The sequence below is a fragment of the Tachyglossus aculeatus genome, chromosome 1, assembly GCF_015852505.1.
Source record: "Tachyglossus aculeatus isolate mTacAcu1 chromosome 1, mTacAcu1.pri, whole genome shotgun sequence".
In the NCBI taxonomy this organism is placed as follows: Eukaryota; Metazoa; Chordata; class Mammalia; order Monotremata; family Tachyglossidae; genus Tachyglossus; species Tachyglossus aculeatus.
The window spans coordinates 15849951-15868357 of NC_052066.1; the positions used below are offsets into that span (position 1 = coordinate 15849951).

Below are 18407 nucleotides of genomic sequence, written 5' to 3' on the forward strand. Positions count from 1 at the left end.
ATAGCCAACTAACCTGGTTTGTGTCTCAGAATTCCTGAGTCAAGGATGGGGACACCCACCTGAAAGGGAACCGAGTTCTTCATTACATCAGGTGAAGAATCCAAAGTTCAAAAACCGTATTTATTGTTAGTAATAATAATTCTGGCACTTTAAGTCCTTCCCATGGATTGTACTAAGTGCTGAGATAGACACGAGGTTATCAGGCCCGACATGGGGCTCACAGTCAAAGTAGGAAGGAGTACAGGTAATGAATCCTTATTTTTCAGGTAAGGTAACTGAGGCACAGAGAAATTAAGTGATTTGCCCAAGGTCACACAGCAAGTACATAGTGGAACCAGAATTAAAACCCAGGGTATCTGATTCCCAGACCCGTGCTCTTTCCACTAGATAATTCTACTTGTTCGAGAAGAATTCTACAAAGTCATTGGCTTAAATGGCTCTACTATTTTCTTTCTAAATACTTACAGAAGGACTAAGACAAGGATATCAAATATACCTTTAAAGATTTGTCAGCATTTATAGTACTAAGTGGTTTGGTGTCAGACAAGAGCTCACAAAAGGGCCAGTGCAATTCCTAAATACCCTTTCCTCTCCCCAAAGTTTGCTTTATTTCCTTTATGTGTGCATGCCTGGTGGATGTCAAGCCACAAATGAATAACCTTTATCCATTGAGATGTCATTTTCCTTCTCCCTGACACATCCCCTTGACATTTAACTAGCTAATTTACAAGATTTCTTTTATACGGTGCATTTGATTAGGTAACTTAGCTCTCTAGTTTGATTAGTTAATTACTGGTGGAGCCTAACATTCGGAAGAAAAATGTGCATTTATTTCAAGTATTAAAAAGGAGTCAGCAAAATAGAAAATGGAAGACATCTTCAGTGTATGCCTGGGGTTTCCAGCATTTGATATTACAATTGTTTTTCATTTTGGGGTTGGTTGAGACATTCGACTGGAGTAAGCAGATTATTTATATACATATATTATTTATTTATTTTGATGCTATTGATGCCGGTTTACTTGTTTTGATGTCTGTGTCCCCTCTTCTAGACTGTGAGCCTACTGTGTGCAGGGATTGTCTCTGTTGCTGAACTGTATTTTCCAAGCACTTAGTACAGTGCTCTGCACATAGTAAGCACTCAATAAATACGATTGAATGAATATATACATTCTATATTTTCTGAAATATGCAAGTTAAATGAACCATCACTGGATTATTAATTATGTGAAAAATGAAAGCTAAAGAGTCACTATTTTGGGGGTAGAAAGATAGTTATGTCTAATGCCTATAAATTACATTTAGGCAGATAACCTGCCATTGTATTTTACAATGATTGTTCAGAGGGGGAAAATATGACTCCAAACCACTTAATAGAACTATTACCTGCTTATTATAATATTCACTTGATTAAGTTATCTGAAAGTGTTCAAAAATGGGAATTGTTGATCATGGGTCTGTAGAAAACTTTTCCTCCTCTTCCCTGAGTAGTTCTATGTATTTAGTGTCCACTTGGCATTTCATGCTATATTAGGTAATTGGGAAGTACAGAATAAAGCGGTGACAAAGAACCTGCCCACTGGGAGTTAACTCTCTAATGTGGGGACATAAGATTTGGGTGAAAATGATAGTTAGTGTTAGGGATGTACCCAGCAGAATCTTGGTTAACAAGTGTAAGTCAGACAAGGATTGGGTAACAATCCGTGAGATATTTCCATCCATCCATAGTATTTTTTGAGCACTTGCTCAATGCAGTAGAGTGCACAGCACTGTACTAAGTGCTCGGGAAAGTATAAAATAGCAGAGTTTGTAGATGAGGTCCCTTGCCCAGAGTCCTGTATTCCCATGTCCCTCTGCATAAAATCAAAACTCCTCACCATCAGTTTCAAGACTTTTCACTGTCACGCACCATATCTGTCAGCTCTCTACCCATTATTCTCCAACTCTCCTTGTTCCTTCCAATTTTTATCTTCCTCTCAACTCTCCCAATTCTATCCCCTTACTCACATTGGCTCCTTTAAACCCCCTCTAGATTTTTCAGCTCCTTGAGGGCAGGGATTATGTCTACCAACTCTACTGTACATTGTGGAGCACTTAGTAGAGTGCTCTGCACAGATTAATTCTCAATAAATACTATTGGTTATTTGGCCTAGTACTCCCTTTCCCCCAAAATCTGCCAGACCTCAGAACTTTTCCACATTCAAATTCTTTCTAAAATGCCACCTCCTTTAAGAAGTCTTTCCTGATTAACTTCCATCTTATAAAGACATCAGTCATCACCCTAACACTTTTAAACCCTATTTGTCCATCCTCAGCCTTTGTGGATTCATTTCTGTGATGGCTTAATATGGCTACACTATTTGTAAATATTTTACATCTGTCTCTTGTGGACAGAGAACACGTCATTTCTGGATTCAGAGCTTCCCAAGATCTTAGCCCAATGCCTTGAACCAAGCAGACACCTAACAAATGCTATGAATATTAAATGTTTTTATTTCATCCAATTGGTCACCAGAAGCAGCATGGCTCAGTGGAAAGAGCCCGGGCTTTGGAGTCAGAGGTCAGAGGTTCAAATCCCGGCTCCGCCAATTGTCAGCTGTGTGACTTTGGGCAAGTCACTTCACTTCTCTGGGCCTCAGTTCCCTCATCTGTAAAATGGGGATTAAGACTGTGAGCCCCATGTGGTACAACCTGATCACCTTGGAACCCCCCAGCGCTTAGAACAGTGCTTTGCACGTAGTAAGTGCTTAAAAAATACCATTATTATTATTATTATTATTATTATTATTATTATTATTATTAGATATAGACATATAGAAACTAGAGCCAATCTGGAGAACAAAATGATTGAAAGCAGGAGATAATGATGACAGCGAACCACATGTGAGTCCAAATGCTGACTGATTTTGTGCTGGGATCAGTTGCCCAGAAAAGGGTCACACATCTCAAAATGGAGATTTCACTTCAGATGGGGCAAATTTGAAAAGCTTGTGAAGATTGGCTGCAGTGCAAATAAGCCACTGATGTTCAGGTGATTATCTGAAACTTATCGGTTAGTGGCTAAAATAAGATGGAAATGTCATGAGAACAGACTCTCCCCTGACATTTCAAGAGGTGGGAAGTGATGATCCCTGTAAATCCAGAAATCCTGCAAGAGTGGTGTAGAAAGGGCCTCAGCTTCCTCTTATTGTTGTAAAATGGGAAAAAAAAAAACTAGAGGAAAACTGTCAGACCGATAGTGAAACATATTTCTCTTCAGAGTTCCTTTTGGTTTGCATATTTTTAAGGGTGCTAAAGATTGGGTAAGTCTTAAGCTCTCTTTTAATTATCCAAGGTAGATATCACTCTGGAAATTCAGAGTCTTTAATGCAGCATTTCCCCAATAGTTACAAAAAAATGAGACAGCTGGATCCACCAAATCAACACTTGTTTGGAAAGGGGAATTGATATTAATGTCAAAAACACAGAAAGAGCAGATAAATACCATAACTGACCCAAACCTATAGCCTAGTAGATTACTCTCCAAAACCCAATTGTCCTTATAATTTTACCCCTTAGAAAGAGAATTGATTTCTCCCCCAACCCCCGACTTGCTTTGATATTCCTTGGCTTAACACTCCTAATGAACTTTCTCAGGGCTTTATTTTCCTAAATGCTTTGATGTCACAGAGTGACCTGAATTATGATCACCTATCGTAAATCCACATCTTTTATCTGGCACTGAAAGATTTGGGAGGATTTACCAAGGAGAAGACTAAAGGGCAAATAAAGGAATTGTATCTATTTGCAAGCTATTGTCATTACAAATAAGTAGTATTCAATAATGGCATGTGTTACTTGTCAAGATTATGGTTCACTTAAATTATTCACCCAATTTATCACACAGATAAAATATCTGTACTCTTCATGCAAAAACACTGGTCGATGTATAGTGTGCTTTTCAAGGGAATGCAACACTGTGGGGAATATCAGTCGGGAATATTTAATATCAATTGAGAATATTTCTTTTGCAGAATTATGTTTTTCAGGACATAATGAAACAAATTTGATTTTAAAAAGGAAAATGTGTAGTATTTCAGCTCCCTACTAAAACAATAAATGAAGATTGCTACAACAGCCTATGATTCCTGAGTATAATTTGGGTAAGCAAACAGCTTCTAATTGTGTAGACCTTTCCACATTTTTCATTTAGCAGATCTACAAAGGTGTTTGTTTCTGAGGTCACCTTCGCTGCCCCTAAACACTCTCCATATGATGATGATGGCATTTATTAAGCACTTACTATGTGCAAAGCACTGTTCTAAGCACTGAAATAACTATTCGCCCAAACAGAGACTTGAACCTTGGACCCTCAGAGAAGAAGTCTGATGCTCTACCGACTGAGCTATTCAGGCTCTATCCCACATGCTCATTAATCCAAATAAGACTTCCTACCCATATGCAGAAGGAACACTACCCACCTATTAAATTAGTAAAATGTCAAGCTAAATAAATTTGAAGTTTTTCCTTCAGCCCATTAGGCGAAAGAACATTTTGAGACAGCCATATATTTATAGCCTATCGAGGCTATAGAGGACGGTAAATCAGGAGGGAGAGACAAGTTTCTGTAGGCTTACTAAATGCCATCAAAAGCAGAGAGAGGCAGAAATAGCAGAAGTTGCCACTACTGTTCCCTGACAACATGCATCCATCCAGTTGGCAGCAACATTCCATCTCAGAAAAAATATATTCATTTTTTATACAAAACCGTATCAAGATATTTTGTTCAGTGGGGGTGGTAAGTAGTCACAGAGGTGATACCAAAGTCAATGCTAACCTTTGGGTTTAATAAATCTTGATATTCACCAGAATAATATGAAGAAAAACAAATTACCACAATACAACCAATAGAGAGCCAAAGAGTCTCACGCAGGTGGTAGTTCTCCATTATTTTTATACAGGAGAGCTGTGGGCTCACATGCTTCCATGCTCTTAGGGGAATACAAACAAGTAGCTAGGCACACTCCCTACCCTCAAAGAGCTTTCATTCTAAGACAAACAAGGAAAACCTATGCAATACGTTTCCTATCACCTCCTCCCCAAATCCAACAATGTCACCCCTAAACTTTCAGCAGAAAGCTTCAGCCCCCAGTGGCCTCCAAAGTGAAATTTCAGCAGCAATACCAAATATTTTAATGGTTGGCTAGCTTTAGCCAGTCAAGGACATGCACTCCAGGAGGAACTCAAAGTGATCCTCGTGTAATTCTGTTTCCCATTATTCCTCACCAAGATATTTGCCATGGAAATCGATAATGGGAATGGCCCAAGAAAAAGGAATAGGGACCCCAATGACTTCACAACATGAGACTGCAATAAACAAGGAAGCCTGCATTTTGGCAATAGTGTTAATAAATGATAATAATAATTGTTAAGGGTAGGCGGCAAGCATTTTACCTTTAACAGAAATAGATCAGACATGGTCTCTGACCATTACATATACATAAGGAGCTGGGAGAACCGGCATTTAATCCCCATTTGAAAGATGAAGAAATTGAGTGGAAAAAGCAGTACTAAGGAGGTACCACACCTTCTGAACTTTCTAGAGAAGAGTGTTTTTAGGGTAAATTCATTATTTTGGTGATATCCTGTCCCATTTTACCCTAAAAAAAGTGAAAACGTGAAATTCTGAAGGGTTTCTTATAAATACGTCTGGCACTTTGTCCCCAATTCCAATGCTGTAGGGTAGAAAGGGCACAAGCCCAATCACCAGAATAAAATTAAGGAATTTATTAAGCACTTAGTATGTACTAAGCCCTGGAGTAGATAAAATATTTTCATTCTGAACACAGTCCCTGTGCCACATGGGGCTCAAAAGTTGTCATCCCATTTTACATATGAGAACATTGAATTAACTGATGGTATTCCTTGAGTGCTTACTGCATGCAAAGCACCGTAGGGTTCCATGAAAGATTAACATCATTTTGCACTACTATCTATTTATCAGGTGAGGTCATTAGAGATGACTGGATAAGAAACCACTTTAACTGGATGCCTCATCCATTGTTGAAACTACAACAATGGGGAGGAGCTGGGAAATTGACAGGTAGGATATTCCATGTTCCCTGCTCTGGCCCCTCCTGTAGCAGCTTGGTGTCCACCTTGATTCTTCCCTGTCTTCCAGACGAGAGGTGATGACTGATATCCCTTTTAGACTGTGAGCCCACTGTTGGGTAGGGACTATCTCTATATGTTGCCAACTTGTACTGCCCAAGCGCTTAGTACAGTGCTCTGCACACAGTAAGCCCTCAATAAATACGATTGATGATGATGATGATGATGATGATATCCTGGAGCTTCAGTGGGCCTCCTCTTTGTCCTCTACAAGGGCAGGGACCACAGGGTGTCAAAGGGTTATGAAAGTAGACCCTACAACCCACAATGAGGACCCAGGAGGCAGTATTGGAAGTCTTGTGTCTGACCTATTGAATTTGTACCCAACCCAGTGCTTAGAACAGTGTTTGATACATAATACACTCTTAAATACCATAGGAAAAAATTGTCCTCATCTTCTCTCCCGCTATCTGCATCAGATTGCATCACATGATTAACAGATGTTCCTAATGAATCAGATCCCATCTGCAGGAACCAGTCAGAGGACGCAGCTCATAAATCAACTCTTTCAACTGGGAGAAGGATGATCAGATATCGGTTCCCCACCTGGCTCTTAACCGGATCAAATGGACCTTGGGGAATTTGAATCCCCTTTCTGTTTCCTATCGTTCCAAGCACCAGTGAAAACAGGCATTTAATCACCATTTTAAAGATGAAGAAATTGAGTGGCAAAAGCAGTATCAAGGAGGTACCACATCTTCTGAACTTTTTAGAGAAGAGTGTTTTTAAGGTAAATTCATTATTTCGGTGATATCCTGCCCCATTTTTCCCTAAAAAAAGTGAAAGCACCAGGGAAAGTACAATGCAGTAAAATTGGATTGCTAGCTATGATCCCAGTCTTCAAGGAAACGATGGCCTAGAGAGTACGAGAAAGAGCATAATATAAGGAGATGTGCCTAGGGGCTCAGTGGCTGAAGAATCAAAGTTCTTAAAGCACCATGGCTCAGTGGAAAGAGCACGGGCTTTGGAGTCAGAGGTCATGGGTTCGATTCCCAGCTCCACCACAAGTCTGCTGTGTGACCTTGGGCAAGTCACTTAACTTCTCTGAGCCTCAGTTACCTCATCTGTAAAAATGGGGATTGAGACTGTGAGCCCCACGTGGGACAACTTGATCACATTGTATCCCCCCCAGCACTTAGAACAGTGCTTTGCACATAGTAAGCGCTTAACAAATGCTATTATTATTATTATTATTATTATTATTTATTATTATTATTACCGGACCAGGTACACAAGTGACACAGGAAGGGCGCATTGGGTGGGACTTTCAAGGTTAGTCAGGGAAGGCTTCTAGGAAAAGCTGTGATTTGAGTAGGGATTTGAAGATGGGGAGTGGTGGCTTCTCATAAAAAACAGTCTTCACTCAATAAAGAAGCAGTGTGTCCTAAAGGAAAGAGCATTCATTCATTCAGTCATATTTATTGAGTGCTTACTGTGTGCAGAGCACACAGTATTTATATTTACTGAGCACTTACTGTGTACATAGTACTGTACTATGAGAAGCAGCGTGGCTCAGTGGAAAGAGCCCGGGCTTTGGAGTCAGAGGTCATGGGTTCGAATCCCGGCTCCGCCACATGTCTGCTGTATGACCTTGGGCAAGTCACTTCACTTCTCTGAGCCTCAGTTACCTCATCTGTAAAATGGGGATTAAGACTGTGAGCCCTACGTAGGACAACTTGATCACCTTGTATCCCCCCCCCCAGCACTTAGAACAGTGCTCTGCACATAGTAAGCACTTAACAAATGCCATCATTATTATTATTATTACTAAGCGCTTGGGAAGTACAAATCGACAACCTATAGAATTGTTCCCTACCAAACAAAAGGCTCACAACCTAGAAAAGCATGGACCTGGGTGTTAGAAGACCTGGGTTCTAATCCCTACTCTGCCATTTTTCTGCTATGTCACCTTGGGTGAGTCACTTCACTTTTCTGTGACTCAGTTACCTCATCTGTAAAATAGAGGGAGAGGGTGGAAGCCCCAAGCCAGAGAATGGGCATGAACAAGGTACTTCCCAAGTGCTTAGTACAGTGCTCTGCACACAGTAAGTACTCAATAAATATGATTGAATGAATAAACACGACTTGTACTTCCCAGGCACTTAGTACAGTACTATGTACACAGTAAGTGCTCAATAAATATGACTGAATGAACACAACTTGTACTTCCCAAACACTTAGTAAAGTACTATGTACACAGTAAGTGCTCAATAAATATGATTGAATGAATAAAAAGTGAGGGAGCTGAGCTCAAAGCACAGTGAGTGGCTGGCTTTAGTGTTTGGGTTGGGTTGTAGGTAGGTGAAAAAGAACTGATTGAATATCTTAAAGTCAGCCAGTCAGTCACATATATTGAGCACTTACTGTGTGTGGAGTACTTAATAAGAACTTGGGAGAGTACAATATAAGAAATGACACATCCCCTGTGCACAGTGATCTTACAATCTAGAGGGGGAGAGGCAGTGGTAAGGATTTTCTGTTTGATGCAGAGGTAGATAGGTAATCATTGAAGGATTTTTTTGAAGAGTGGGGAAAAATGGGTGCAAAATTTATCTTTAGAAAAAAAGATTTGGGCAGCAGAGTGAAGTAAGGGCTGGAGAGGCTAGAGGCTGAAAGAAGCAGTGAAGTCAGCAAGGAGCCTGATTCAATAATCAAGGTAGAATCAATCACATTTATTGAGCAGTTACTGTGTGAAGAGCACAAAACTTGTTGCTGAATTGTACTTTCCAAACGGTTAGTACAGTGCTCTGTGCACAGTAAACTCTCAATAAATACGATTGAATGAATAAATGATTGGGAAAGTCAAATGAAATAAAAGTGGTTGACACTATCCTTGCCCTCTACGTTTGGACATTATGGGAGCAGGTTGTGAGGGTAGAAATGAAGGACTTAAATGAGACTGGATTACGTGGGTTGAATGAGAGTGATGAGTGAAAGATAATGCCAGGGTTATAGGCTTGTGAGACAGGGAGGATGGTGGTGTTGTCTACACTCATGAAGCACAGATAAATTGTGACCTGCTTCAAGTCTCACAGCAGGCAAATGGCAGATCCAGGACCCGAATCAGCTGGGTTTCCTGATTCCTGGCCCTGCATATTTTCCTACTAGAAACATGATTATTTCGATGTCATTCATTGAATGCCATTGGAGAAGCAGCGTGGCTCAGTGGAAAGAGCCCGAGCTTTGGAATCAGAAGTCATGGGTTCAAATCCTGGCTCTGCCATTTTTTCAGCTGTGTGACTTTGGGCAAGTCACTTAACTTCTCTGTGCCTCAGTTACCTCATCTGTAAAATGGGGGATTAAGACTGTGAGCCCCCCGTGGGACAACATGATCACCTTGTAACCTCCTGAGTGCTTAGAACAGTGCTTTGCACATAGTAAGCACTTAATAAATGCTATTATTATTATTATTAATTCATTCAATTGACTTTATTGAGTGCTTACTCTGTGCAAAGCACTGTACTAAGCACTTGGGAGATTACAATTAGAGAAGCAGCATGGCTCAGTGGAAAGAGCAAGGGCTTTGGAGTCAGAGGTCATGGGTTCAAATCCGGCTCCGCCATTTGTCAGCTGTGTGACTTTGGGAAAGTCACTTAACGTCTCTGGGCCTCAGTTACCTCATCTGTAAAGTGGGGATTAAGACTGTGAGCCCCCCCATGGGACAACCTGATCACCTGTAACCTCCCCTGTGCTTAGAACAGTGCTTTGCATAGTAAGCGCTTAATAAATGCCACCATTATTATTATTACAATATAGCAACAAGCAGACATTCATTCATTCAATCGTATTTATTGAGCGCTTACTGTGTGCAGAGCACTGTACTAAGCGCTTGGGAAGTACAAGTTGACAACATATAGAGATGGCCCCTACCCAACAATGGGCTCACTGTCTTCCTGCCCACAACTAGCTCACAGTCTAGAGGGAGAGGCAGACAGTAATAACTATATTAGAGAAGGAGCGTGGATCAGTGGAAAGAGCATGGGCTTTGGAGTCAGACAGCATGGCTTCGAATCCCGGCTCCACCACAAGTCTGCTGTGTGACCTTGGGCAAGTCACTTAACTTCTCTGAGCCTCAGTTACCTCATTTGTAAAAATGGGGATTAAGACTGTGAGCCCCACGTGGGACAACTTGATCACATTGTATCCCCCCCAGCACTTAGAACAGTGCTTTGCACATAGTAAGTGCTTAACAAATGCCATCATTATTATTATTATTATTATTATAAATAGATAAATCAATCAATCAATAAATAAATGACAGATATATACTGATATATACATATGTGCTGTGGGGATGGGAGGGAGGATGAATCAAAGAACAAGTAAGAGCAGCACAGAAGGGAGTGGGAGAAGAGGTGAGGAGGGCTTAGTCAGGGAAGGCTTCTTGGAGGAAATGTCATGTTCAAGTGTCTTCCCCCAACTATAGTGTAAAGCCTCTTGAGGGGAGGGATCATGTCTACCAAAAATTGCATTATCCAAAGCGCTGAGCATAATTTTCCTCCCATTCAATCTCTTAACTAGGTAGAAATAAATTATGTGGTATGAACCAAATCGAAGACACTGCATGACTTAAAAAACAATAGCCTTCACTCAATAGAGAAGCCATATGCCCTATGGAAAGGCACAGACTTGGGCATCAGAGGCACTGGGTTCTAATCCCTGCACCACCACTTTTCTGCTGAGTGACCTCCCCCTTCCAGACTGTGAGCCCATTGTTAGGTAGGGACCTTCTCTACGTGTTCCCGATTTCTACTTCCCAAGTGCTTAGTACAGTGCTCTGAACACAGTAAGCACTCAATAAATACAATTGAATGAATGAATGAATGAATGAATGAATGAGTGACCTCGGAAAGTCACAACCTTTCTGTAACTCAGTTGTCTCATCAGTAGAGATTAAGACTATGTGCCCTCAGTGGGACAGGGATTTTGTCCAATCCAATTGTCTTGTATATTTCCCAGCATTTAGTACAGCGTCTGGCACATAGTAAGTGCTTAACAGATACCACTAAAAATAAAACAGACATTTCAGCAGCGACTGGGGACCAAAACTTACAGAACATCTGTCAGTCAGGGAAATTTCCATAGAACGATGTTTAACTTGGATTACCTTGTGAAGGTTTCGGCTGCCTACCCCAGTGGGTAGTTAAAAATATTTTGCATCAGGCACAGTGTTTTGGCATTCTCCTTCACTTTCTTTCTAGCTTCAGCATGAAACTGTTGTCATCACTTAAACTCAATCAATTCTGCTGATCCAATGAACAGATGGCATTAATCAACCCACAGAATATGCACAAAGCAATTAGAAATGTAGAGTAAAAAATTTGGTGCAGGCAAATCAATTACTAAGGCTATGAAAATCAACGCTGCACGCCAGCAATCTTGGATTGCTCTTACACAAAACAGACACTGATAACTGTCATGATGCTCTGTTTTACCTAATGCTCTAGCCAAGGATTTGGAGAACTAACAGGAATTTCAGATTTAATTACATATTCCTTAATGACTAGTCCTCCCTTTTCTGACAAGAACAGCATAATTTAGGGACCAAAGGATCTATCAGAATGATGGATATAGACAGTATGTGCTATACGATGCCATGCAAATGTGAAATATGGTGCATAGAGAACAGACTAGTTTGGTATTCCTGGAAAAGAACTTCATTTCATACACACCGAGCATCTTTGTAGCAATCATAAATCTCGTTTGTCAAAAATAACGGCAGCATTCATCAATTGGCGAAACAACGTGGCCTAATGGAAAGAGGGTGGGCCTGGGAGGGAGGGGACAGGGATTTTAATTCCGGTTCCACCATTTGCCTGCTGGGTGACCTTGGAAAACCCACTTGCCTACTCTGTGCCTCAGTTTCCTCATCTGTAAAGTAGGGTTTCAAAACCTCTTCTCCCTTCCCCTAGCACTGTGAGCCCCATAGGAAACAGGGATAGTGTCTGATCTAATCATATTACCTCTACCCCAGGGTTTAACCCAGTGCATCGCATATAGAAACGATTGATCGAACAACTCAAACCTTATCATTAATGCATTTGAGGCTTTTCATGCTACCTTTGGAGGAAATTCAGCAATTAGCATTTTCACCCTGTCTTGAATAATCCAATTGCTATTTGCTTCTCAACCTTGAGGGAACAGGATGGCTCACAGTTCACATATTTTGTCAGAGGGAGCCTACAAATTTGAACGATACCACCGAGACAGTGAACCTTGATCATCACGTTTCAGCACTGGTCAAAAAGGGCCAACTAGATAATGCCCATTTACAGTGTCACTGACTAAAGTTAAAATTAGTTCAATCAATCAGTGGCATTTATTGAGCACTTACTGAGTGCAGAGTAATTTACTAAGCACTTGGGAGAGAACAACAATAAAACAGACACATTCCCTGCCCTCAGTGAGCAGGGGGAAAGAGATATTAATACAAACCTCCTTCCCCTCCCCACAGCACCTGCAAATATGTTTGTACAGATTTATTACTCTGTTTATTTTACTTGTACATATTTACTATTCTATTTATTTTGTTAATGATGTGCATTTCGCTTTAATTCTATCTGTTCTGACAACTTGACACCTGTCCACATGTTTTGTTTTGTTGTCCGTCTCCCTCTTCTAGACTCTGAGCCCGTTGTTGGGTAGGGACTGTCTCTCTATGTTGCCAACTTGTACTTCCCAAGTGCTTAGTACAGTGCTTTGCACACAGTACGCGCTCGATAAATACGATTGAATGAATGAATGCATTAAGGATCTGTACTTAAGTGCTGTGGGGTGTGAGGGGAGTGGTGGTGAATAAAAGGAGGAAGTCAGGGCAATGCAGAAGGGAATGGGAAAAGAGGAAATGAAGGCTTAGTTCAAACTTGGTACAAAGGTTTATAGGGTGGAAAAGAGTAGCTCTGAAAAAAACCCAACAAATAGGTTTTATCATGAGGAAGTCAAACGATGCTTCCATTCAGAGAAGGCTTACTAGAACCCCAATTCATTCATTCATTCAATCGTATTTATTGAGTGCTTACTGTGTGCAGAGCACTGTACTAAGCGCTTGGGAAGTACAAGTTGGCAACATATAGAGACAGTCCCTACCCAACAGCAGGCTCACAGTCTAGAAGGGGGAGAATACCAATAGAAGATTGGTATTCTGCACTCCATCTTTGGGAAGTGATTTGGCTTCTGCCCCTCAGTTTTCTTATCCATTTCTACCTGCGAAGCAACCCTATCTTGACAGATTTATCATGAGAGAAAGGATTTCACCAATTCCCTGCACTTTAGCAAAACTTCCTCTGGCACCATGATGGTTAGAAGGACCTTTACTTACAGGTGTCTGCAGTCTCCGGATTAATGATGTCCACATTGTGCCTTAGAGAGCTTGAAATCAATAGAACATAGAATGTTCCTTTTGCTGCTACACAATGAAAAAAAGGAATCACTCACTTTTAAGCTTTAAGGAAAATAGATCCTTTTCAATGAGTTTAAAAAGGGAGTATATCATGAAATGTCAGGGATCTCTACGTAGATAGTGAGACTCGGGGTAATGGTTAGGCTAATGAGCTTGACTGTCCAGAGAAATGTCATCAATGACTTGAAATTAGTATCAGTAGAAAGAGGTTGGGTTGTTGGTGTGTATGTTAGTGACATTTTCAAAACAGACTGTTATTTTAGGAGTGGTTAACAAGTGAGGATTTAAAACATTACTGCATTTGGCATGGCTCAGAGAAAGTGGAGAGTAGGAAAAATAGGCCTCTCAAGAGAGGGGGAAAACAAAACAAAACATGGATTCAGGTTACCTTTAGTAGGGGCCACATCAGCCTTAGAATTTATTCACTTGTGGAAACACTCATTTTCTAGGTCTTTTTGTTGTTTTTACTTAATTTTACTTGTTTACTTCAGCATTAATAAAATGAAGGAATTCTATGTGTTGTAGGTTTGGAGACAGTTCCACTGTGAACAGTTCAGAATTTTGGTGAGTTGCTTACTTCACTTTGGTGGCAAAGTCACTTTAAAATCCATCAACAAATACTAATGCACCAAATAAGAAGCATTTGGCACCAAAGAGAAGCAGTGTGGCTCAGTGGAAAGAGCACATGCTTTGGAGTCAGAGGTCATGGGTTTAGATTCCGGCTCCGCCAATTGTCAGCTGTGTGACTTTGGGCAAGTCAGCTGTGTGACTTTGGGCAAGTCACTTCACTTCTCTGGGTCTCAGTTCCCTCATCTGTAAAATGGGGATGAAGTCTGTGAGCCCTCCGTGGGACAACCTGATCACCTTGTATCCCCCCAGCGCTTAGAACAGTGCTTTACACATAGTAAGTGCTTAACAAGTACCATTATTATTATTATTATTAAATAAATATTATTGAAAAGAAACGTTGTGGGGAGTAGGAGGAAGAACTCTTGCTAGCTATAAATATCTCCCTAAGAAGTCAGTAACAATAGAATCTTAATCTAGTTTCTGGAACAGTAAGGATGAATCCTGCCCGAAGGCAAGGAGATGGAGTACATGACTTCTCAAAGCCTCTTCCAATCCTTGGTCTATAATCAAGAAAATATCCATGCATTTAATCGTATGTGCAAAGCACCTCAGGGTTTTGAAAAAGAGGCATTAATCAAATCAAGACATTGATAATAGTCAATGAACCCAATGAACCCAATGATCGCTATTCAAATAAATAATAAAATCATTCATTGGTCTTTGATCACTCCCCCACACCCAACTCCCAGCCCATGTTTATTTTTTACCTTCTAAATTTTTAAAAAAGTTTCATCTTACGGTATTTATAACATTGTTCACAGACAAAACACTTGACAGCCAAGTTCATAAACTCTCAATTAATCCTATGATTAGCCATGTAGAGCAAAGAAGAGCATCGTGATTATGTAACCTGGCAACGTGGTCAACTCTTCCACAGAGTGGTAGAATTAGAACACACAACCTGTCCTCTTGCTGCCTTTTCACATTTGCCTATTATACCTACAGTTGGAAATTCACTAATTTTCAGGAAAAAGCCTAGTAGATATGTTCTACCTATACTAGAAACCTTCATCAGGGAAAAGTCTGAAGCTATATTTTTTATTATGATCTGATTTGAATTCATGTTATTTCACAGTAACCTTCAGAATCTATGACAGAACACATTAACTGATTTCTTGAGGTTCCATGGGACTGTTTTCCTTGGATTACAAAGAAAACAAGTATTTAGAAGTAGAAATCAGTGCAGGAAAAAAATAAGAAATTAATTTGATGAAATCAAATTCCAGACATGTTCGAATGAAATGGGATATTTTGTAAAGCTATTCAATGCCAAGAAATAATTTCTCAAGTTGCAAACATAAAGCGAGCTCTTACTTTTAAATATCCTTTTAATACATGCATAATGAGAGAAAATTTCATATCACCTCTCCTCCAAAAACATGCTTTATTAAAAAAAAGAAAACAAATTCACAGGCTCTATTCAAGAGCATATTAGTTAATTGGTTAAGGATTAGGTAAATGGGAGAAGCAAACATGAGGCTTGAAGAAAAAATGTGAAGCATGTAGACTTTTCAAATGCTCTGTATTGTATCTTCCAGTAGATGTGAGCAGTTCAGGGCTAATTCAGTAGTCATTGAAAAGAAAGAGGTGTTTGTAGAGTACCAGTGTTGTACTCACTCGCCATAGAAAAGATTGCCTCCTAAATATTTGCGAAGTTACGTATAATCAAGGGAAGGTTTTATTGGAACAAAGACATTTAAGTATCAGGAATAAGTAAGACTCATTTCAGGGTATCTTTTTAAATGTTAGGAAATGACTAATACAGCAATAGCTATGGCAAACTTCAGACTTTAAAAAAGTCACAATTTCCTGTCCACCGAAAATACGTAAACTGTAGTCCAGTGAATCTCAAGAAGCCCTTTTCTAATTCTGTCTTATTAAGACAAGACTGGATAGGAGAGCCAAAATGTTTCGTTATTTATAGTGAATATTTAGGGGAAAAAAAGGTCGGGAAATGTAGAATAATTCAATGTCTCCTTTTTCTTCGCATAAATAGTGAAATTCAGAAAATTCCGAGATTTCGCAGGCCAATGCATCAATAAGGCAATACCGACCTCTAGTGTTCTGAGGCAAGAAACCTACAACAGTTAAAGAGAAACTTCCACCACTACCCTTTCCTTTTAGTATAAATGATTTTTCCAAGACATCGCGGACTACGTTTGGTTTAGAAAATGGGCAGAATGAATCTGCGAATAATAATATCCGTTCCGATCTTGAATCTCATTGCTAGGGTGGGTTCTACAAGCCTACCGGCATTCGATCCATCTCATTTCTACCATGGTGACAGAAAGCTTCAATAATACCTCCATAAAGACTCCTGTGTAAACTCTGCAGACTCTAAATGCTGGATTCCCTAATGGGCTTGGCTGCACGGTTGATTCCTTTCGGTAATTAGGTACAGGAAAGGGAAAGGATTATCTGCCCAAATCTATTCCCTACCCCGAAGGACAGAGGGAAGAAGGGTAAAATGAGAACGTTCTGAATCACTCTTTCCTCCCCAAACCCTTATTCATTCTCTTCTCTGTGACAGTGAAGATACTAGCACACAGGAGCAGAACAAATGTCATTATTTCCAAAGTATGGCCGGGAAGCCAAAGGAAACTTTAGCAATTGATACCATCTGAAAAAGCCCCCGCAGATGAGTTAATGAAGTCTTTCCACCCCTCGGAAATGAAGGAGAAAGACTTCCCTTCTCTCCTGATAAAGGGGCGAAGCAATTGAGCTTAAGGCTATAAAGCCATCGACAATTCATTCAACTTTGACTAACTGTGGTCCTTAAATATACAGCACACTCTCCAGGTCCCAGATTCTTCTGCCTTCAACCTCCGTGCCTATTAACCACAATATCATGGGGTGCGAAGGTTAAGTTTTAGATTTCAGCATGCACTGTTGCCATATATTTAAGACAAGGTTTTTGGTTTGGTGAATTTTAGGGACCCTCCCCCCCCTTCAGCTCTCTTCCTCCATTATACAGGATTTTTCTGGGCGGGGGGCACAAGATCTGTACACCCAATGTGCATAGTTGATTTTGCTGCTTAGAACCCCTCCCCAGAGCAACTGGAACAGGATCATTTCAAGCCAGGACGCCCTGTGGCTGTCAGACACCCACAGGAGATTCGTTCCATCTGGGGAAAAATCTGAGGGCCATATATCACGGGTGGCTGAGTTTACTGCAAATGCAAGCTGCATTCTCAAGTCAGCCATGGTCTCTGCCAAGTGGCTAGTGGCATCCTTGTTAGGCTCGCAATCCCAAACGTGGCCCACTTGGAATCCCATTCCGAGGAAAACCACGGTCACCGAGGAGTTGCAAGGTTATGCCAGAGACCTTATCGTCTCCCCAGAACTTTATAGTTCAGGAATCTGTACAGTCTTTTAGACTGTGAGCCCACTGTTGGGTAGGGACTGTCTCTATGTGATGCCAATTTGTACTTCCCAAGCGCTTAGTACAGTGCTCTGCACATAGTAAGCGCTCAATAAATACGATTGATTGAATCAGGGCGGGCATCCTCCCCAGGAAGAGAGGGCTGTTCCACCTGGCAATCCCCCACCCAGCTAACTTTTGGAGGAACTCACCGCCCCCCAAACCGACCCCTGGGGCCTCCTCTCCTCCCAGGAAATTGAGCAGAACCCCCAGCCCGCTTTGCCTAAAGTATCACCGTGCGCCTCCATCCTCTACTTACAATTGGTCGCTGCCCATCCTGGGTGGTAGAGACTGGAGAACAGCAAAGTCAAAACACTGGCCACCACCTTGGGGACCGAATCCATCTTCTCCGGAGCGTTCCCTCTGGGCCTAATCCGGGATGGCCACAGATGCCAAGGGTGTCTCTCTCTTGGTCCCCCCTTTTCCCTCCCCCATCCACCTGTCCCTTCCTCTGCGCGCCCGTCACTGGCTGTCCCTCTCCATCCCGCGGACACCCCGGCTCAAAAGGGGGGAGGGATCCTTTCTCCCTGTCCACCTGCTCCTCCTCCTCCAGCAGCAGCAGCTACTGCTGCCCTTCTGCTGCTCCTCCCTCTTTCAAGCTGCCAAGCCCCTTCCTCCCAAAGCAAGAGCAGGAGCCGCGTTGTAGGGGCTGGGGCGCGCAGAGCTGAAATCAGGACCAGTGCCGGGGGACAGAGCCTTATAGGCGCGACGCCCTGCTCTGCCCCGCCTTCCCTCTCTCAGCCTCCGCCCCCTCGCTCGCTTATAAAGCGGTTTTTCCACCCCTCTGCAGCGCTTTCCTAAAGGACGA

The 18407-nt window shown here is 41.3% G+C and overlaps 1 protein-coding gene and 1 non-coding gene across 2 annotated transcripts in view; both read right to left on the reverse strand.

Annotated features, from left to right (window-relative positions):
- The window catches only part of CNTNAP5 (contactin associated protein family member 5), a 919822-nt gene extending 901631 nt beyond the window's left edge, over positions 1-18191 (reverse strand). Inside the window, 1 exon segment of the mRNA XM_038741400.1 lies at positions 17859-18191. Coding sequence (XP_038597328.1) covers positions 17859-17943 — 85 coding nt within the window. The 5' untranslated portion in view covers positions 17944-18191.
- TRNAR-UCU lies at positions 4321-4393 on the reverse strand. The gene has a single exon. It is a non-coding gene; the product is annotated as a tRNA-Arg (tRNA).
- Positions 18192-18407: the final 216 nt, after the last annotated feature.